This window comes from Mus musculus, chromosome 13, assembly GCF_000001635.26.
Source record: "Mus musculus strain C57BL/6J chromosome 13, GRCm38.p6 C57BL/6J".
Lineage (NCBI taxonomy): Eukaryota > Metazoa > Chordata > Mammalia > Rodentia > Muridae > Mus > Mus musculus.
Genome location: NC_000079.6, coordinates 41,036,594 through 41,059,012, shown reverse-complemented (window position 1 = coordinate 41,059,012; position 22,419 = coordinate 41,036,594). Strand labels below are relative to the sequence as shown.

Genomic DNA, 22,419 nt, shown 5'->3' with positions numbered 1-22,419 from the left:
ATCTGGGTCTAGATTTTCGGTTGTGTTGGGGTGCCCAGGACTAGGTGGGGTGGGAGTGCTGCGTTCTGATGATGGTGAGTGGTCTTGATTTCTGTTAGTAGGATTCTTACGTTTGCCTTTCGCCATCTGGTAATCTCTGAAGCTAGCTGTTTTAGTTGTCACTGTTAAGAGCTTGTTCTTCAGGTGACTCTGTTAGCCTCTATAAGCAGACCTGGAGGGTAGCACTCTCCTTAGTTTCAGTGGGCAGAGTATTCTCTGCAGGCAAGCTCTCTTCTTGCAAGGCAGGTACCCAGATATCTGGTGTTCGAACCAGACTCCTGGCAGAAGTTGTGTTCCACTCACTAGAGGTCTTAGGATCACGTGTGGAATCCTGTGTGGGCCCTTGCGGGTGTCAGGCGACTCAGCTGGCAAGGTAGCCCGGGGCTCCAGTGGAGTGGAAGGGGTTTGTGCCCCAGATCAAGCCCGGGTAGCCTGCTTCCCTATGTACCGCAGTCTCAGGTTCCGCGCGATTGGATTGGGGCAGGCGCTGTGTTCCACTCACCAGAGGTGTTAGGGTCCCGTGGGGAGTCCCGTGTGGGCCCTTGCGGGTGTTGGGCAAGACTCTGCTGGCAAGGTAGCCTGGGGCTCGAGTCGAGCGGAAGGGACTTGTGCCCCAGATCAGGCCCGGGTAGCCTGCTTCCCTATCAGCCTCTAAGTTTTCAATATGCTTTTGTAGTACAGGAGCATGTCTTTATGGAAAGGTGTTTGAGCCATGGAGAGGCCATGCCCAGGCTGTGCAGCCACACCTTGACCTCCCTTTAGCTGTCAATCCCATGCCGGATTTCTCATATGTGCGCTATAACTTTATGCTGCCCTGCTTTATAGCAAGTAGCCCAGTTAATGGCGTGACTCTGAGCTTCCTGGTGGTCTACAAACCATCCGTAGACTGTATCAGTGTCTCTTTTCTGTGATAAAAAACTCGACAAAGGCAACTGAGGGAGGGAAGGTTTATTTTGCCTCTTGGTTGGAGGAGGGATTCAGTCCGTCATAGCGGGGAAGGTATGGTGATGACGGGCTAGACATTAATACCTCGGCTATTATGACGTAGAGTGAGATGAATTTTGGTGCTCAGTTTATTTTTATTTTCTTTGTATTCAGCCCAGGATCCCAGCCTATGTGTTGGGGCCACCCACATTCTAGATGTGTTTTCCCCTCTTCAATTAAACCCTTCTGGAAACATCCTCATATACACATACTTGAAGGTGTGTTTTCTTGGTGGTTCTAAATGCAGTTGACTGTGAAGACCAACTATCACAGAGTCAGACTAATAAATATGATCAAGGACATCGCAGGGTGGTTTAGTTTGGTTTGGTCTGGTCTTGTCTGGTCTGGTATGGGGGAAGGTTGTTTTGTTTTGAGACAAGGTCTCACTATGTAGCCCTGGCTGTCTGGAACTCACTATGTAGACCAGGCTGTCCTCAGACTCACAGAGCTCTGCCCACCTCTGTTCCAAGTGCTGGCAGACACCTCCTTGCCTAGCACAGAGCTGTTCTTGTCCCCTGTTCCTTTTGATAGCTAAAAATCCATTCACACAAAAATTACAGCCTATCTGCTGTATGCAGAGTAGAATGAATGACCTTATCATGCTAAACAGAGTTCTGCTCTCTCTAATGGGGAGAAGGTAAATAAAGAGCAAAATGTGAAAGGTTGTGGGGTCAGACCCTACCCACCACCCTGACCGCACAGGGAGAAGAGGAGAGGGAAGGGAAAGGGGGAAAAGAGGAGGGGGGAAAAGAAAAAGAGGAGGGTGGAAAAGAAAGAGGAGGGGGGAAAGAGGGAAAGGGGGAAAGGAAAAGGAAAAGGAAAAAGACCTCTCTGTCCAAATTTGGATCACTCATGGTTTGTTTTGTTTTTGTTTCTTTCCCTGATTTAAATTACTTTCTGGTCTCTTACCCAAAGCTGCAGTAGTCATGTAAAGTTGTCAGGTCAAATCCTTCAACTGAGTTTGCTACCAAACTTTGTAGCTCTCGCTCTACTCCAGCTCTGAGGTGTACTGTTGGTGTTTATCTCTTACGCTACAAAAAGAAAGGGAACATGCGAGGGAAACTCACACTTTAAAAAAAAAATCGCAATTAAACTGACTAAAATTGGTTAGGAAATCATTCAGAAAGGAAGCCCGGGGCCGTCATGATGGTGTCGAAGCAGGATGGTGGGCCAGACCTGGCGCCATGAGATGGGAGCAGAGAGAAGAGTATTCCCTTCCGGGAGGAAGAATGTTCCCGAAAGCGAAGCCACACTCAGGAGCACCAGAGGTTGTGAAGTTCATTTCTTTCAGCCTTCAGTCCCAAACACTAAATGTCCCCTCGTCTATTTCAGGATGAAGAGAAAGTTCTATTCTTGGGATGAGTGTATGAACTTGCGAGAAGTTAAGGTAAAGAGGCAAGGCCCCAGCAGCACACCGTCTCTGAGCGCAGCCACCAAGATCATTCTAGAACAGTGGTTCTTAAGCTTCCTGACACTGCAGCCCCTTTAACACCGTTCCTCACGCTGTGATGACCCCCAACCGTAAAATTGCTTCATTGCTACTTCATAACTGTCATTTTGCTACTGTTGTGAATCATAATCTAAATATCTGATATGTAGGGTATCTGATAGGCCAGCCCTGAAAGGGGTTGTGACCCATGGTTGAGAATCGCTGTCCTAGACTCTTTGCAATGCATCCTACAGATAACTGCAGCCACTCCTTTCCTTTCCATTCCTGAAGCCCTCACTCCTGTGTTAGAGGGGAACAGAAAACCAGGCTTTCTTCTACTTAAAGATGACTTCAAAACTCTCACTCTCAACGCAAAAGCACACATTTAAGTCATGGCATACGCTGCCTTGTGTTTTACGCTGTGTGACTTGGGTGAGATTTTTAGATATTTTGCCTGGTGCCTGACATGGGTAAGTCAGGAAGAAAACGTTAGACTTGCCTTAGAAATGGGAAAGGGACCGACTAGCAGCTGCTGTTGCTTGGTCCCCCTTTCCACTTAACATTCATGGCTTAAAACATTTACTGTTTGCTTTAAATGAATGCCCCAAGATCTTTTTAAATTTACATAGATCTTAACACGTATGTATTTATGAATCTAAAAGAAATAGACAGGTACCCAAGGTACCTAGCATCAATAAGGTCTTTAACTGTCCTTTAAGAATTATACTGCTGTCCTGTTTTACAGTCCCTGAAAAAACTCAATCACGCCAATGTGATTAAACTAAAAGAAGTTATCAGAGAGAATGACCATCTTTATTTTGTATTTGAATATATGAAAGAAAACCTCTATCAGCTAATGAAAGACAGGTACGTCTTTATTTTACGAAAACTATTATTTTCCCTGCCGTTTCTTCCCCATGAGTCCCTTTCGGTGCCTTGCCCTTGATGGTGAGCTGATTTATAACTTGAAGAGGTAGATTTAATTGGGCTGATGCTGTCATCTCATCAAATCGTAGCATTCGACACTGAAGGACCAGCTATGACATCGCTCCCACTCTCCAGTGCACTGCAATTCCTCGGCAGCAAACGCGAAGGCATCATACAAACGTCCAATCACCCCTCCCCTTTATCATGAATCAGCAGCCTCATGCTCAAGAATAGAGCTGACTGTAGGCAAAGCTGAGGACCTTGTCTTTATTGCCCTTTCAAGCATCTTATAAAGAGTTGTGAATAAATGAAGAAAGGAATAGAATAGCTCTCAAGAAGAGACAAGCCAGGAGCTGGGAAAACAGCTAAGTGGCTATGAGAAGCCAAGCTCTGGTCCTCAGGAACCGCATAGGAAAGGCAGGTGGATGGCGATAACTCTGACATGGGGGAGGGAGATCAGGAACCACATAGGAAAGGCAGGTGGATGGCGATAACTCTGACATGGGGGAGGGAGACAGACGGGCCTCTGGACCTCATTTGTCCAACAGTCTGGCCAACGAGCGATCTCCTGACTCAGTGAAACAAGGCAGAGAGCAATGGATGGAGACACCTAACACTGACCTCTGGCCTCTGCAAGTAAAACCCACATAAGTCCACCCTGCTGGCCACAAGCTACCTGATGAAGTCATCAGAGATGCATGAGTCATAAAACTTAATTTAACCAGCTGACAGGAAACCCTCACTTTAATATTCAGGCATAGATCATTTTAGTTGGTGGCCTGACAAATTAACTTTTGTACCCTTAATTTATCATCATCAGGACTTACCAAGGGCATTATCTAAGTGCCACATCTAAGGTAGTAGCCGCTGGCCTCATATGACTTTATTTTTAAAGATTTATTTATTATTATACATAAGTACACTGTAGCTGTCTTCAGACACACCAGAAGAGGGTGTCAGATCTCATTACGGATGGTTGTGAGCCACCATGTGGTTGCTGGGATTTGAACTCAGGACCTCTGGAAGAGCAGTCAGTGCTCTTACCCGCTGAGCCATCTCGCCAGCACCTCATATGACTTTTGAGCCCTTACAATTACAAAATAAACTGTGCTATGATACAAATTAAATAGTACACCAAGTTTTGTAAACTTAGTACGAAAAAATATAATTGATTTTATATTAGTCAGGCATGTTAACTTCACACCTGTGATCCTAGCACTTGGGAAGTGGAGGAAGAAAGACCCAAAGACAGAGTCATCTTCAGCTATGTAGCACCTTTAAAGGTACCCTGGGCTACATAAGTCCAGATCTCACATTGATTGTATGTTGAAATTAGTGCATTTTTTAAAAACTAAGTGGAAAGATAGAGACGGGAAAGACCCAAAAATAGGTTCTAAGAAGTAAAACGTTCTGGAGTTTCTATGGTGTAATAATAGATGGTTATAGGTAAGAATCACAAATTGCCTAGGTTGAAGCATAGAAGAAAGGATTTTGAAATTTTTACCATAAAGAAATGATAAGTGTTTGGAACATAAATACTTAACTTGATTTAATCATTATATAGTGCATACATACATGATATTATCACACATCACATTATATGCATTTGTATATTTTATATTTATATAAATATGTACTTTTGATAGTTTTATACCACAGTCAAGGTAAACTTAAAAATAAAAAAATTAAGTAAGTTTAATGTTTCCTGTTTCCTTTGCTTTTTGTTAAATGTAGCTGCTGGCAAAATTAAACATGGCTCTCATGTGTAGCTCTTAACTGTATTTTTATTGGATTGTATCAATATTTAGTGTGGAACTGGAGCATGCCGGGCCATAGTAGTACAAGCTTGGGATCCCAACACTGGGGAGGCTGAGACAAGAAAGTAGTAAGTTCAAGGCCAGCCTGAGCTATACAGCAAGACCCTGTCTTAAAACAACAAGGACCTAAAACATGCAGGTCTTATTCTCAAATCCTGAGTAGCTGTGTATTGATCTTGGTAGTTCTCCCAGGGTATTTTGCTCTTACTGGGACAGCGTAGATTTTTAACTCCTGAATATTTGTATAAGGCACTGGCTGTTGGATTTGAGATTTTTTTCTGAAACATCAAAACAACAACGAAAATCAGTATTTTCACCTTTAAACCTGCAGCAGTTAGCACTGCAACTCTATTCGTTATTTAGCCAATAGAAGCCACCAGGGCACCAGGAGTATCGGCCTTCTTCAGCTTTGCTTGGTTAACAGACTATTCATTTCTTCCAGAAACAAACTGTTCCCTGAGTCAGTCATCAGAAATATTATGTATCAGATACTACAGGGGCTGGCATTTATCCATAAACACGGTGAGTTTCTTGGCAGTCTCATTTTCCTGTCTATGTCCATAGGGTATCATCAAGACCACACATAGTAATAATACTGTGTCTCCTGCTGAGTTATGACTGACTTTGTCATCTAAACAGTATACTTTTTTATAATTGTACATAGATATCTATTATCTGTAACAGACCTTTTAGAAGTCTGGTCACCAGTCTCATACCCTCCCCTAAAGTCAACTAGAGAAACATTAACAAAAAACCCAAAAAACAAAAGTCTGACTTGTGAGGGTTTCTGCAGGTTAGGGAACGAATTCTCTTTCTAGAAATAGGTTGAAAGTAACCAATTTTCTCAGATGCATGGCACAGAGAGCAGCAGCCATGGTGGTAATGATGCCGGGGTGCAGGGGACCCCATCTTGGAGAAACCTTGAGTGTTGCTGGCACTTTCGTGCTGCTGGAAGAGGGAGTGGTGTTTCAGGTTACAGCTGATTTTGTTGTTCTGCGGCATTCTGCTGTTCTGTGCAGAAGGTGCTGTGATTTTTTTTTTTTTTTTTTTTTTTTTTTTTGGCTGTGTGCAGGATGCTTTCTGGACCAGGCTTCCCCTCTGGACCTGTTTCCTTTCTGTTCTCTCAATGACAGTCTCCCCTTCAAACTTCTTTTGGAAAGGATTAGAAGCCTTTGATCAAGCATGTCTGCTCACAGGGATTTAAATAATGTGTAGTGCCTCTGTGTGCTGTCTTACAGTTGTCCTTAGCGTTTGCACATCTATTCTCTGAGTAGAGTGGAAGCTGGTGTTTGTTGTCTATGAGTCTCTTACTGGTTTATTTTATGTGATTTTGTATATCCATCAAGTGAAGATAATTATTAGCTCAGACATCTGAAACATTTGGTGTTATTGAATGTCTGGTTAGAATCACTGGCCATTTGGGTATTTAGTGGGAAAGGTTTGCAGGTTTGTGTCATGGTATTGCTGCACCTAGGTACGCAATGGTTAAAAATGTTGACACCCAGAGGGCTGGGTCTCAGACCTCCACAAAAGACCTTTGGTACAAACTAAAGTTCTTCTCCCTGGCGGGGTCTTCAGAAGCCAGTGCCTGAGCCCACTTCAGGGAAGAAGCCCCTTAAAGCTGACTCACAAGGAAAGGCTTCGTGGTTTCCTGAATCCTGCCCCATTCCTGCTGGGCCGCCCACTAGCCTCTGTAACCGACCATCTATTTTATATAGACTCAGTAATAATGAGCACTTTCATTATTGGCTTTTTCAAAGACTTAGCCACCAGGGGAAAGTGAACTGTTAAATAAATGAGGAGATTAGTTCAAATGCATGGAGCTCTTTTGTCCAATGAACTTTTCAAATATGTGATTAACCTCAGGGAATCTCGTGTTAAGCCACAGTATAATAGCAGTAAGGAGACTAATTACATTGACCGAAGCCAAGCTTCTATCTGAGTCTCTTCCTTCGTGTCTGTCACACAGTGGTGATAACAATACATCCAAATTCCATATGGTTGTAGAAATTCCAGGGGACAGTCACAGTGTGTCAGTATCTATTCCTTGTACACACCTGCTGAAGTCAAAAATTAAAAATACAAGTCAAATGAGCAGTTATTTTTAGTGATCTTACACGTCATGTGAACCTTCTCCTAAATTATTTTGCAAGCAAGTTCCCTCACCTCTTTCCTTCTTCCCCAGAAAGTGTTTCCTCCCGTAGCCCTGTGCTGCTAATAGGAGGACTTAGTTATATTTCTATAAAGCAATGAGTCACACGATGATGATAATAAACATGATTATTTAGCATGGTTTCCTCTCTTGCTTGCACAGGCTTTTTTCACAGGGACATGAAACCTGAGAACTTGCTCTGCATGGGCCCAGAGCTGGTGAAGATTGCTGATTTTGGACTTGCAAGAGAATTAAGATCACAGCCACCATATACTGACTATGTGTCTACCAGATGGTAACATTTATGTCAAAGTTTTCCTATGTTGAACCAGTTAATTATCTTTCCAGAGAGTCCATATTGGGTATTTAAAAAAATGCAGACATTTTATATTCTTTGCAGAGAGGGAAGAATTGGCTAGTGAAGAATTCTACTAACGAAACAAAAGAAGGAAAAATAATTCACTCAACCTTCCAATAACACTGAAGACCTACTATGTGCTAAACATTAGGGTAGGCATTAGAAACACAAGGCCATGAACAAAGCAGAGAGAAGTCTCTGCCCCATGAGAGCCAAGGCACAAATAAGCTAGGTGGTATGAGTTACCAAAATCGATGTCACAGTCCCAATTGCCCTTAGGGCATCCCACCCAAGGGAGGGCTAAAGGGACAGTCTACCATGGCATACAGCACCATGGTACTTCTCAGAGGTCATGCTGAGAGTGAGAGGCCACACTGAAAAAGTCCTTCTACTGAAAGCAGTCATGTGTATAAAGTGCAAGGCTAGGGAAAGCTGTGAGTTTATGTCACAGTGGTGATGGAATGAGCCTTTGAGGTACCCGTAGCATGCGTTTCTTGATCTGGTTGTTGGACCTATGATTGTGTCCTATTTGTGGAAAGTTTAGCAAGTTGTGGGCTTAAGTGCATTTTTCTGTATGTATATGTGTAAAATCAAGTATATACATACATCTTATGGTGATATATTATTATAAGCAAAATAATATATGGAGAAGAGATAGGATGTTGGGATCAGTGAGGAGAGAAAGGGAGAAGGGAGATAAATAGATAGAGAGAGAGATAGACAGACAAATATCCAGAAACAGGGTTTCTGTGCAGCCCTGGCTGACCTGGAACTCACTAGGTAGAGCAGACAGACTGGCTGCAAATCAGAGATCTGCCTCCCTCTGCCTCCCCAATGCTGGGATTGAGGGCCTGCACCACCTCAAGTTGTGATGCTTTGTAACAGTAGCCTTGAAATTAGGAATACTGTTTTTTGAAGGAAATATTCCAACAATAGTCTTCAAAAGCAAACAAAATATATTAGTTTAAAAAAAAAACATACTTTTCTGCTTCTCAAGAGAAGCCAATGAATATATACAAAATACTCACTGGCATTTGTCTAGCACAAGTGGCCATCATTGCTGGCATCGTGCAGACCAGAACACAGCAGGGTCCCAGGCAGTGTATGCATTTGGAAAGTTAGTGAATGCAGATAACACTATATGTACATGAGGTCAGCCTGGTCTACACAGTGAGTTCCAGGGCAGCCAGAGCTACACGGAGGAACCCTATCTCGGAAATACACACACACACACACACACACACACACACACACACAGAGTGGAATTGTGTCATATTTAGGAAGATGGCTTGAGCTGGTGTGCCAGACTCAGTAAAACAACTGTTTAGTAGGAGGACATCAGTGAGGGTTGGGGGCAGGGCTGTTGCAGGGGCTGTTTGCCTTTGCTCTTGTAAATTAAAAATAGTAGTATCCATGTGAGGAAGTGTAATGATAGCATGGACATTTTCCATGTGATTTGTTAAAAACCCCATGCACAAGGACAATCTCTCCATCTTTCCTTTCCTAACCTGCATGTGGATACATTCACACACCTGATGGCTTTGTCCGTGGCTCTTTCTGACAACTATTTCAGAGGGCACTTACCTTCCCGACTATCCATATGAAGACCTACCTCAAGCCACACGGACATTTTCTCTACATTTCTAGCCAGCACCACTAACTGCGGTCAGGAAATAGGTGTCTCACCCAGCGTCCCTGGTAGACAGAAGGTGCTTTGTCCTTGGGTCTTGCTTGGAAGCTGTGGGCCAACACTTGACTCCGGCTGTCCATTGCCATGTAATGTCACACTCAGAACAGCGTTTTCTATACTGTTTTCTGCTTTCACAGGTACCGGGCTCCTGAAGTCTTACTAAGGTCTTCGGTGTACAGCTCTCCCATTGACGTGTGGGCCGTGGGAAGTATAATGGCCGAGTTATATACATTTAGGCCGCTTTTCCCAGGGACAAGTGAAGTTGATGAGATCTTTAAAATCTGCCAAGTGTTAGGGACTCCCAAGAAGGTAAGTGCCCTGGGGCCCAGTAGCCTGGCTTCTCCGAGTGGTCCCTCACTTGCTATTTTGCTTTTTACATTTTTTATTTCTTACTTTAGCAAAGGTGTGTGATATTTTCAGTTTCAAATACCTTTATACTTTACCGGTTTTCTTACAAACATTACATTTTTATTGGGGAGCAATAAAGACTGCAACGAGTCTGCACCCCAGCCAGATTCAAAGGGGGAGAGGTGTTTGCTTGTCCTTTAAAAAAACATTTAAGGGGACAGTCCGCCTCGAGTTTAAGTTTGGGCTGATGTCTGTGATTCCAGACTTTCCTGCTTGCTCTGTGAATGCCCTCTGTCCCTTTCATTAACCCCTGGGGCCTTAGACCTTATTTATTTTTTTTCTTAGCTTTTTTTCCATTTATATCTCTGCTGTGATAGTTGCTCTCCTAAATTCTAAGAACCTCCTCATGGCCATTACCTGTGGGGTAGACCGTACCTTCTAAGATGCAGCTACTAAGCACAGCTGTGTAACTAAGCCTGCCTTACAGCTGGCAGGAGAAGGTGGATGTTGAAGCATGAAGCTGACTCTCCTTTTCTTCCCACAAATGTTTTAATGTTGGACTTGCTCTGATGTGTCGTGGGAATCTTCACAGAAAGCAGTCTCTTTGGAAATCCTTTGTCCTTATTGTCACCACGGTGCCACTGAGACTGAAAGCCAGAAGGAGTTTGCTTTTTGAAATTTACATAGGCCAGGCAGTGGTGACCCATGCCTTTAATCCCAGCACTTGGGAGGCAGAGGCAGGCGGATTTCTGAGTTCGAGGCCAGCCTGGTCTACAAAGTGAGTTCCAGGACAGCCACGGCTATACAGAGAAACCCTGTCTCGAAAAACCAAAAAAAAAAAAAAAAAAAAAGGAAATTTATAGAAATTTATAGCTATGCTATTTGGTTTTTCTCCCCTCTCAGATTCATGTCCTTCCTCTAAGGTGCCTGGTACTTCACATTTATTCCTGACTCAACATTGAAGTTTTCCCACATGAATCTGTGTCATTCCTGAGTTATTACATCAATTACAAAAACCAGCTTTCTCTCTGTATCTGTCCTTTAACAGAGTGACTGGCCGGAAGGATACCAGCTTGCATCCTCCATGAACTTCCGCTTTCCCCAGTGCATTCCCATCAACCTAAAAACTCTCATTCCCAATGCCAGTAGCGAGGCCATCCAGCTCATGACAGAGATGCTGAACTGGGATCCAAAGAAGCGACCAACAGCAAGCCAGGTCAGGCGGCTCACCCCGGGGGCAGCGTGTTAAATTTGTGAGCGTTTTTTACAAATTATTTATGTGCCTAAGTATGGATGTGCGCCACGCGTGTACAGGAACCCAGCAAGCTAGTAGATGGCATCAGATCCCCCTGGAATTGGAAGCATAGGTGATTGTGAGCCACCATGTAGAGCCCAGAAACCAAGCCCAGGTCTTCAACAAGACCAGCCAGTGCCCTTAACCACTGAGCCATCTCTCCGACCTTTACATTTGCAAAGTTTTGCAATTCTACAAAGACATCAATTCTCAACCAATGTTTTCCAAGATCAGTAAGTGCTAAGCCCAAGACACCCACTATGTGCAACAAGCAAGAGTGAGGCATATTGCAAACAGAGTCACTGCATAATGGTGTCATATGCCCTCAACGAGCCAGAGAAGACGCAACCACTAAGGGTAATGCCTCCAGACTGGCACGCGCTTGGTCTGGGTGGCATATAGTAGACTTCTTTGGTTGAGGGCTAAGATTCTTGTTCCCTGGGACAAGAATCAGGAAATTCAGACTTCAGTAAGAGTTTATCCTCTGACTCCCACAAGAGGGTAGCATTGTGGAACTTTGTAGTCTTTAAAATGCTATCCCTCTGTTTGCCAGAGGCTTAACAAACAAACAACGATGATAAATTGTGTTATATTATTTACATTTAATATAAATTCCACGTAAAACTTAACCCCCCTCATTTAAAATAAAATAGCATATGTGTTTTCTAAAGACCAGCTACACACCAGGCAGCAGTGGTGGACACCTTTAGTCCTAGCACTTGGGAGGCCAATCTTTGTGAGTTTGAGGCCAACCTGGTCTACAGAGTGAATTCCAGGACAGGCAAGGCTACCCAGAGAAACCCTGTTTTAAAAAACCAAAACCAAATAAAGTAAAAAAAAAAAAAAAAACCCACACACACACAAACAACAACCATAAAAAAGACCAGCTACAAGAAACAAAAGAGAAAAATGAATCCAGGCATATTTGAACACAAACAGGTAACCAGAGAGCAGAGATTGGGGAGCAGTTACCCTGAGAGGTATTAAAATCACCACAGCAACAGTCCTGGCATAGGAAGAAATCACAAGAGACTCTGCATAGCTACTTAAGAACTAAATCATTAAAACCAACAGCATGTATAAAGACTTTATATCATGATGAGGAAACTGTAGCCATGAAGCAGCATAAGGGGCCAGTGAGATGGCTCAGCAAGCTTAGGGTACTTGGGGATGCCCCCAAGGTCAAGCCCTAGAACCCACATGGAGTTGTTATAATTTGGCTAGAGAAAAAAAAAATCTCCATTTGTTCACCTTGCCTGTAGCAATATTACAAGTTAGTTTATTTCAAAAAAGGATGAGACAAAACCCAGAGACAGTGCACGACTGGATTTAGCCGAGTGCTTCTTTTATGTGTACTTCATTCTCAGACTTTCTCCTGGGAAGTTTGTCTTCTGCCCACAGGTCCTCAGCTTTGTACAACCTGGTATCCTACAGAGATCCTACATGCTTGGCACTTGTCAATGCAGGTTAGCATGACTGAGGCCACAGGTTCAATACCCAGAACTCCCCATCAAGAAGACCACTGATAATAGTGATCGGTTTGCCCTATATTAAGGATGCACACAATTTCAACTTGGAAACGTTCTGATTAGCTACGCATTAACGTAAGGTGACCTTCTGTATGGTGTTTCCATACTTTTCCAGGCACTGAAACACCCATATTTCCAAGTCGGTCAGGTACTGGGCTCTTCTGCACACCATCTGGATACAAAACAGACTTTACACAAGCAGCTGCAGCCTCTGGAGCCAAAGCCATCTTCCTCTGAACGGGATCCTAAGCCTTTGCCAAACATACTTGATCAGCCTGCCGGGCAGCCCCAGCCAAAACAGGGCCACCAACCACTGCAGACCATTCAGCCACCACAGAACACAGTGACTCACCCACCCCCAAAGCAGCAGGGTCACCAGAAACCACCACAAACCATGTTTCCAAGTATCATCAAAACCATCCCAGTGGTGAGTAGCCAAGCCGATGCTTTAGATGACACGGACTGGTGCACTCTGGGTAAGTAGTGGCCGAGACTCGCCCATCAGGTTGCCGGTGCAGGTCTAACAATGGAGTCTGTGTGGCGCTTGTCCCAGGTCAAAGCCCCTGCTTTCTTTGGTTGACGTTGGTTTGGTAAGAGATGAGGTAATATTTTAAGATGATGAGCAGAAACTTCCAGAATAAAGGAGTAACATCCGTATGCCGCAGGTGTCATTGAAGAATTCCCAGTAGGAATTGGACACTCTAGAGTACCAATCCTAAATACTAAGGATTTTCCCAAAAATTCCACACTGGTTTTCACTGATAATAAACACAAACACACTGGAAATATTATTTTAATGTAATTTAAATTTTTTGAGATTATATTATCACATTATTTTCTCCTTATGGAACTTCTCTCCCTTCAAAGCTCCTTGCTCTTTTGTCTTTTTCTTTAATTATAGGTGTGTGTGTGTGTGCGCGCGCGCACGCACACACGTTCCCCAATTCAACCTGTGTAGTCTGTAGGATGTTACTCTATGTGTATGTTTTCAGGGTGGACTATTGATTGGTTTTGAATTTTTCCCACACAGTTCCTTTCAAACACTGCATCTACTTCCCAATCCATTCCCAAAGACTCTTCCCATCTTTGTATGCCTCGACCCCCCCAAACCAACTCCCACTAATACCAAGCCCAACCTTGCTCTTGCCTAACATTTCCCCCTTCTACTGGAGAGCAAGCTCTGAGAAGTCAAAAATATATCTGTTTGGTTTATCACCATAACTCCAGAATCTAGAAGGTGTCTGCCATGGGGTGGATTTTTAATATTTGCTGGATAAATGAATGGCCTCCAGGGTCCAGAAGAGTCTTCATCCAGCTCTGAATATTAGAGACTGTGGCTTTCTATAGTATGTGACAGAAGGGAGAGTATGGGTTCTATGCCGTGTAACAGAAAGGAGAATCTGGTCTCTAAGACATGTAGCAGAAAGGAGGGTGTGGTCTCTACAAGTATTTCAAAACAGCCCTTGTACAATCTCTGGGTAAAACGCCCCCAACTCCGTTATATGCTCTGCAAGTAACTTGTTCTGACAGGCCACTAATTTTCCTCCTAATTCTTCTGGCCACTCGGGATGATACTACCTGAACGAGAGACAGACAGCACACACCAGGGAGGGCAAAGCAGAATGAATGGCTTCCCAAACCAAAAAGGCCACTCTCCTCCCTTCAGAAGGCCATTGGAGGCTGGCGTACACTGAGGGGAAAAGAAAGGAAAGGAAATGCGTAGTTACTGAACACTGTTCATATTTATTAAGAACTGCCCACTGTGTTCAGACTGGGTGTACTCACCAAGTTATGGGACCTAATATCTAGACCTCATCTTTCTTTATATAGCCAACATATTCCAGAACGGGGATGGGTGTGCTAGCCATGAAATTTTCTGAGTCTGTTTTGATATAAACGTCTCCGCAGATCACATAGTCTATGCTTTTACCTGCCTATTCCATCTCTAAGGTTCAAAGGGTTAAAGGTCTCCTGTTACCTGGCAAATTTTTTAATTCTTGAACGCTGGCTTTCTCTCCTGGGTCTAACAATCCTGACACCTGTGGGTTTATTTAGTTGTATGTTTTTATTCCTATATCTTCATGATAAACAGAAAAAAAGCAGGGTGATCTTGGGCAGCAGCTAGAACCTTCTAGATTGGCATTGATATGCTGGTCACTCATAAATTATTAGCTATGCACTGATCCACTTCCACTGGCCTCTGATCATTGCATTGTTGGGGGTATCATGAAAACCATGACACTGGTTTGACTGGTGCTCGCATGGACTACCTACCACATCACATGGAGTCATAGATATGAGAAATGATGGCTTATATGAGCTACCAACCCCCCAAATCTTTGCCCTTGTTCTATGATAAAGTATTGACACAGAGTACAAATGTTTGCTTTGTATTTCAAAGGCATTACTTGTTATCTGCCTGCTCCCCTCCTGGTCTTCCCAAACTTGCAGGATCATTCAAGGTACTGGCATGGCTCAGCAGGGATCGCATTCAGTTTCGTGCTAAAGGGCAGTCCAGCTGAGGAAGGCCCACACTTAGCCAAACGTCATCTTCTGCTGACTCCGTGCATCCAGAGCATTGGTTCTTATTCATCCCATGCTTAATTCTGTTTGTCAAAAGTGTTTCTCCTGACAGAGTATATGACGGTGCAGAGGTTGGCAGGTGTCTTTTCTTGCCATTGCCATCCAGTGTCAGCAGCTCTGTGCATGCCTAAGCTGTTCTTCCTCCATCCTCAAGTCCACAGCACAGCTGGCCATCCTTCCAAGCTCTGTTCCTCATTGTGAACTGCTTTTATGTACTTCAGTTCACATGCCTATACCACCTTCTCATCAGCTTATAGGAAACCAGCTCACAGTCTATCCTACGCCTCGGCTTCTTCCTTGTTCCTTATTCCTGTTAATAGGGATGCTGTTCTATGACAATTAGACTTAAATCTTAAAATTCATAGTACATGTGGGTTTCTTTTTTCCATGGGGAAGGGTATTCGTGTGGAGTTTCCAGGGCAACCCACAGGAACCCCGTTCTCTCTTCCCATCCTGCGATCCCTGGAATGGAACTTGGGATGTCAGGATTTTCAACCCAGCCAGCCATTTCAGAGGCCCAACCTTTAAAGTCATTGATGCCCTTTCCTTCTTTGTGTCTGCTGGAATAACATTCAGTAATGACAGAAGCCTGACCCCTGTGGCTTAAACAATAGAATATTTCATCACAAACGGGAAGCCCTGGCGGTCACCTCAGAGCGTTGGACCTTCTCACTGAATAAGCCCTCTTCAGCATGCAGCTGAAGATACCAGGGTGTCTCTGTCTTCTAGTGCCATCCCCTCCACAGTGGCTTTTATGCATTGGCTATAAGGTGGCATGTGCACTTTAGAGAGGAAAGCTTGAAAGACACAGGGACATGCCAACCTCAGTGTCCTCCATAAGGCTATTTCCACTTGAGGGCAGCAAGGCTCACAGCCAAGTCTCAGTTTTCTAGATTCTACCTATGAGGGGCCAACCCAGAACCTCGGACCGCAAGTACCCGGTGCTGGTTAGTTTTAACTGTCAGTATGACATAACAGAGTCACCTGGAATGGAGTCTCCATGGGCGACTGCCTAGAGCCAGTAAGTAGGCTTTCAGGTATGTCCGTAGAGAATTACCTTCAGCAATTTCATTCAGTACCAACACTGAATGGTACTAGTCTTTGGGTTTGAGTCCTGTACAATATTTTAAAAAGAGAATGGGAGCTGAGCAGCCTGTAGGCGTGCATGTATTTATTCGCTTTCTATTCTTGGCTGTGGAGGTAGCTAGCTGCTTCAAGTTCTCCCTGCCTTTTCCTCTGTTTGGGGGTGGGGGTGGGGGTGGGGGAGGAAGTACTGGGTAGCTGGGTCAGATCTAGGCTCTTGTACATGCTACCTCTGTGCCCCATCACTAACCTATGTCCCCAGCCTCTTCACAGTACCTCATCTATGTTAACATATGTTTAGATACACAAATGGTAACCATCCCTCTACAGTTAACAGTATTCTGTATATTAGCGTGTGGAACACGTTTGTTGCCCGTGAACAAAAGCCACACTAGTCGGCTAGAGCATCTAGGTTCTTGTAAGTGCGTTCTATGATGTCCATCCAATGACAGTTACCTATGGATGCATTGCTCAGAACGTGTCCTGTCATTAAGTAACACCTGACTGTAAAGGGAACTTACTGCCTGATGTAATTGCTCGAGGGAATCTTAGGTAATTTAAGACTTTGGTGGCTGACTTTGTTTTTCACCACAGAATTCAGTCAGCACCCTGGGCCATAAGGGAGCCCGGAGACGGTGGGGTCAGACAGTCTTCAAGTCTGGAGACAGCTGTGACGACATTGAGGACGACTTAGGAGCCTCCCACTCCAAGAAGCCAAGCATGGAAGCCTGCAAGGAGAAGAAGAAGGAGTCTCCATTTCGGTGAGGTTGCACATTCACCAGGGAAATGTGTTTTGCTGCCCATCCCCTTTACTTCACCCATTAAATACAATGACAAGGATCAGTTATTTCTTCTATAAAACCCAGAAATCTTTATGCATACCCCAAGAAAGTAGTGACGTGTGTAGAGCAAAGTACTTATTCAGTCTTTATATTGCTCCTTGTCTTATTGCTGCTGTTGTTGTTTTTGAGACATTGTCTAGCTATGCTGCCCAGGTAGGTCTCAAACTTGTAGGCTGGAGTAGTCCTCCCTCACTGTCTCCTGAGTGGCTGGGACCACAGGACACGCCAGTCACACCCAACTCACTCTCGTGAGTTGTGGTCACCACCAGTCCTGCCTGCAGTTTGCATCCCTGCATGTAGAATGCAGCCCATCATATACAAAGCTAGTGGTTTTCTCTGATGGCATTAAAAGTTAATTACTAGGTCGCTGCCTATTCAAACATTTGAAAGTCATTTTTCGGAACCTGTCCTGGAAAGTTCAGCGTCCAGCGACGCCTTGTTCTCGGGAGTCCGGCCATCAGCAGCATACCGCTGTGACCATCAGCAGCATATCGCTGTGACCATCAGCAGCATTCCGCTGTGGCCATCAGCAGCATTCCGCTGTGGCCATCAGCATATCGCTGTGGCCATCAGCAGCATTCCGCTGTGACTGCTCTGAACAGGATGAGCTAAGTCTTGTTGACCATCTTGGGAGCATACTTTGATTTACTTTCCTCCCTGGAACAGAAGAGGAGTAAGAAGCGTAGTCAGGTCACAAGTCTAGGGGACATTGTCATTGTGTAGTGCAGACGACTTCCCGTTACAGATTGTATACCCAATGATAAAAAACAAAAACAAAAACTAACAAGAGCACACAAGGGTGGGCCATTCCCTCTAAAGACACGTAGAGCCTGCCCGGGGTGCACATGGGTGTGTCACTCTCAGTCTCTAGCTCTACCCAGTGTAGTCACAAACATTCTCTTCCCTCCAGCATTTGACCTTAGGAAGAACCGCATTCAATCCCACACTACTCCGCCATGCTAGGTCTTGAGTGGTCCTTGGATATACTTCTGAGGTGCTAAACATGGAGGACGTGAGAACCCTGACATGGGAAACTCCAGAGGCTCTGTTGGCGCTCTCTCCGCATCCTTCCTCTAAGGAGCAAACCTATAGGACATATTGCTGACACCTAGAGTCCCAGCTAACTTGGAGTCTGAGAAAGATACAAACGTTTAAGACCAGCCAGGATTATACAGTTGATATCTGGTCTCAAAAAAGAAACAAAACAACCAAAAACCCACCCCACAAAATCAGAACAAAACAATAGACAACAATAAAACAAAACAAATAAACAAACAAACAGACAAACAAAAAAACCCAGGCATGGTGACACTTGCCTATAATTCCAAAACTTAGGAAATGGGACAAGGGGATCAGAGATCAGGACTTCAAGGCCACTTACATACATAGTGTGTTCAAAAAGCCACATCCTAAAATAATAACAGCTACAATACCAAGAAATATACACACACAGAGTCTCCATGTAGCCCACAATGTAATTTCAGCTACTTCAGAGGATTAAGGACCCACAAGTTCAGTACCAACCTGGGCAACTTAAGGGGCATCTTTTCTCTGAATGAAAAAGGAGCTGGAGGTGTGGCTTCGTGTAGAATGTTTCTCTTGTATGTCCAGGAGCCTGGCTCAGTCCTCAGGGAGAGAAGTGGGTGGACGGCAGGCCCTGAGTAGAACTTCTATGATTGGGCCCTGAGTAGAACTTCCATGATTGGTAAAACTACAGCACAATAAGAGGAAGGGCAAGAAGCCAGAAATGGTGGCCCATCCCCAGTGAAAACTGCTGCCTGTATCAAGCGCTACCCCAGAGTGGGCAGCCAGAGTCCTGCCCAAAAGAGCCTTCTTAGATAGAAATGACTTTAGCAACAGGTAGAGATGGCTATGGCTGCGGTCCAGTCCTCCAGCATTGTGAATCCATGACTGCAGCAATGCCAGGAGAGGCAAATTGGATTACAGACCCATAAACTGCTATAGAGGTTCTGTCACAACCTGTCTAATGTCAGAAATGACTTGATGTGCTGGCAGGGATATGGTAGACGTTATCATTTAGCAATCCCAACAACAAAAGGACTCATGGTTTTCCATCCACTTGTTTGAATCACCGAAGGAGATGGGGTGGGGGACAAGTGATTTTCCTGCATTGATTGGTGCTTTGTGTTGGCCTCCAAGGTTTCCAGATTCAGGACTCCCAGTCTCCAATCACTTTAAGGGGGAAAATAGGAATTTACATGCATCTGTTTCCTTAAAATCTGATCCAAACTTGTCAACTGCTTCAACGGCTAAGCAGTACTATTTGAAACAATCAAGATACCTTCCAGGTACGTAAAGAAGATTTACCACTGCATCCCAATAATGAGAAGGGGGGAGCAGGGGGACTGGGAATTCTGGGCCAGTCTGAACCATTTGATACCCTGGTTCAAGACAACAAACGTTTGCTGCTAACCAGAGTATTGCTAGGGCAGAGTAAAGGGCCTTGGTATCTATAAAATAGGGCAACGAGGAAGGAAAAAACAGAGTCCCAGGATTCTTTAGCAGCTGTGCCTGTTGCCATAGGATGATACTTCTGCTTCCCCAAAGCCTGGCCAAAGATGTGGTTTATTACGTGCTCAATTTTATTAAAGCAACTGGGCACCCTATTACAAGTATAAATTTATATATAGTTTCCTAAATGGCGTGCTGTATGGATTTATTTACAAGCTTCTGGTGGCTGGAAAGAACAGGCTAGAGACTCAAATAGACAATGAGGCTGCTCAAGGTGTTATTGTGTGTGTCTAGAATAGAGGCAGCAGAGGTAGAAGTAGGTATGCTGCAGATGTGATGGCGGACAGTGTGCCTTGCTGAGAGGTGAGCCTAGGTGAAGATTCGGAAGGAGAGGAACTAGTGGGTTTGCACGAAGGTGGAAGTCAGATGTAGACACTGATGAGTCGAGAGAGGAGGGTTGAGGAGGGGATGGTGGTGAAGGAAGTGAGAGGAACTGGAAGGAAGAATGGAGGTTTCTGCCTTAGAATGGAGCATGCTGGGAATCTTTAGGCACCAGCAGCTTCGTAAAGCTTGGCGCTGAACCTGTGAGCACCTCAGGCTGACAGCAAGAGTATGGAGGTGACAGCCGTGCCAGAACACAGACCCACGGTGAATACTGCTGAAAACAGTAAAAAGAACATTTGAATGACTGAAGTTTAGCAAACTGGTATTTCATTTGTCCCGTGTACGAAAGGGTCCCTGTCCTCTGATGGAGCTCAGCCACCCCCATTTTCATGGGTCCACTTCCCAATATGGCTTTTAAGGATCTCTGTCAAGCCGTCAGCCCTAATAGACTCCACAGGTTACTTCACCTGGGTAGTATGGCTGTAAATGAGATTTGAAAACTGGACTCGAAGTGGCAAAAGAATTTTTTCTGACTAAACCTGAGCCTGGATCTTCCCTCAAGCTGGATGAGGCTGGGCTAAGTTGAGGCATTTGGGCAAACATTTATTGATTATGGGTTATGAACCAGCAACTCTGAATTAGCAAACAATGAATACAAGAGAAAGGTGTTGTTGCTGCTTATCTTGACTCATGATTTTTTGTTTAGTTTTTAATATGGGGGTTCTCCATGTAGCCCCCCAACTGTCCTGAAACTTCCTCTGTAGACCATGCCAGCCTCACACTCAAGAGATCCACCTGCCTCTGTCTCCTGAGTGCTGGGGTTAAATTCATGCTATGCCTGACTTCCATAACTATTCTTATAATTGAATATCATAGGACTAAGAAAGAATAATACATGGAAAGCCTACTTTTTAACCCTAAAGCCAAGTATATGAGAAGTCTTAGATCAACCCTCAGGATTATAGGGATCATATGGATACCATATGTTTGCAAGAAAGCCAGACATTATACAAGGATTAATAGATCTATAGCAATGGCCTTCAGGGAAAGAGATGCAAGTGTTGTAGGCGTGACCTGCCACAGATCAGCATATGCACTTACAGTCAGGCCTTGAGGGTCTGTGTATTGCTCATAATGGGACCAAGGTCACCTGACCCACCCTATAAGCCTTAAGCACTTAATTACTGCAAGGTATCGGCTGCAGATAAAGATGTAGTGAGAACCACTAACAGCCGCTCAGTCTCTCGGTGGTGCCTTCTGGTCTCACCCTAAAACCAGGACTCCATTCAGGAACCAGTGTCACCACTGCTGGACATCAGAACTACTCGTTCCACAGCACTTTACAAATCGTGCTCAGTGGAACCACCTCTCTCCCATCTGAGCCCTCGCCATCCTCCTTGCTGCCCTTTGAAATTCCCGCGTTAGCCCCTTTGGCTCCATTTTAACAATGACCACAGAGCCTGCTCCCCACTCCCACCTGGCCACTCTGGTCTTGCTGAGTCTGTGGTGTGTATCTCTTAGCTCCCTCCCCGTTTAAGTCCTCGGGTGACACTGATGTCACCCAGGAGCACACCACCAAACCTGGTTGTGATCATGGTTTAGCTTAAAATTGGTTTTCTTCCTACTGTGATGTTTTCGAGTGTGTGTCCATATGCACGCAGAGATCAGGGGATTGCTTGTGGGTTTTATCCCTCCACCATGGGGATGAAATTCAGATCTCCAGATTTACTCGGCAAGCACTTATCCACTGAGCCATCTCTCTGGCCCCAAATTGTTTGTTTGTTTGTTTGTTTGTTTGTTTGTTTTCAAGAGAAAGACTCCGTTGCTTCTGTTATTGACCATATTTTTCTAAGCCATTTGGCACTACTAAATATCCAATGAATTATAAGTGTCACCCCTCTGTATTAGATCGAAAGAGCCAAAAGAGCGGAACTGGTCTGTCATGTTCTCCACCCTCCCTCATGCACTGGCACATGGTACATACACAGTCAGTGTTTGCTAACTAACTTCTTAAAAACATCACAGAGGCGAGAAATTGGTATGTAACAATGTATAGTATTACATGTCAAACTGCATGTCTGCCTCTCCCTAGTTGGCAAATGATGTCCAATCGAGGCTCATCCACTCATAATTTACAATTCTAGGATGGACCTGTTTCCTAGAATATTTGTCTTAGGAACTTGAATTAAAATAGTTACCTTCAATTGTGGATATATTCACTTTAGGGAAAATACCTGCCCAGGGCTAGTGAAGTCATGGAGGAGAACCTAAAAATCCCCACTTTTCTAAACCAGCATTATCTCTAATTACACTCTGCGTGTTTGTCCTTATACCCCCAGATAAATGTGCCGTCCTCAAGGAAACTTCTCTTTGCAAAGACAGAGACCATTGTAAAAAATTACAGAAAGCCACATCCAATCAAAATTCACAGATGTGAAGCCCAGTTCCAGTGGCTACATCTACAACACAACTCCCACACCTAAAGCTC

The 22,419-nt window shown here is 44.4% G+C and overlaps 1 protein-coding gene across 9 annotated transcripts in view; it reads left to right on the top strand.

Annotated features, from left to right (window-relative positions):
* The window catches only part of Mak (male germ cell-associated kinase), a 54,700-nt gene that overhangs the window by 20,694 nt on the left and 11,587 nt on the right, over nt 1-22,419 (top strand). For 8 of the 9 annotated variants that reach the window (XM_006516873.3, XM_006516872.3, XM_006516871.3 and 5 more), the window contains 9 exons: nt 2,356-2,410; nt 3,198-3,319; nt 5,639-5,718; nt 7,511-7,643; nt 9,534-9,705; nt 10,793-10,960; nt 12,683-12,994; nt 16,828-16,994; nt 19,236-19,384. In XM_006516873.3, the coding sequence (XP_006516936.1) occupies nt 2,356-2,410; nt 3,198-3,319; nt 5,639-5,718; nt 7,511-7,643; nt 9,534-9,705; nt 10,793-10,960; nt 12,683-12,994; nt 16,828-16,994; nt 19,236-19,384 (1,358 nt within the window). The remainder of the gene's footprint in view (nt 1-2,355; nt 2,411-3,197; nt 3,320-5,638; nt 5,719-7,510; nt 7,644-9,533; nt 9,706-10,792; nt 10,961-12,682; nt 12,995-16,827; nt 16,995-19,235; nt 19,385-22,419) is intronic. The other variant, NM_001145802.1, reaches the window with a different exon arrangement.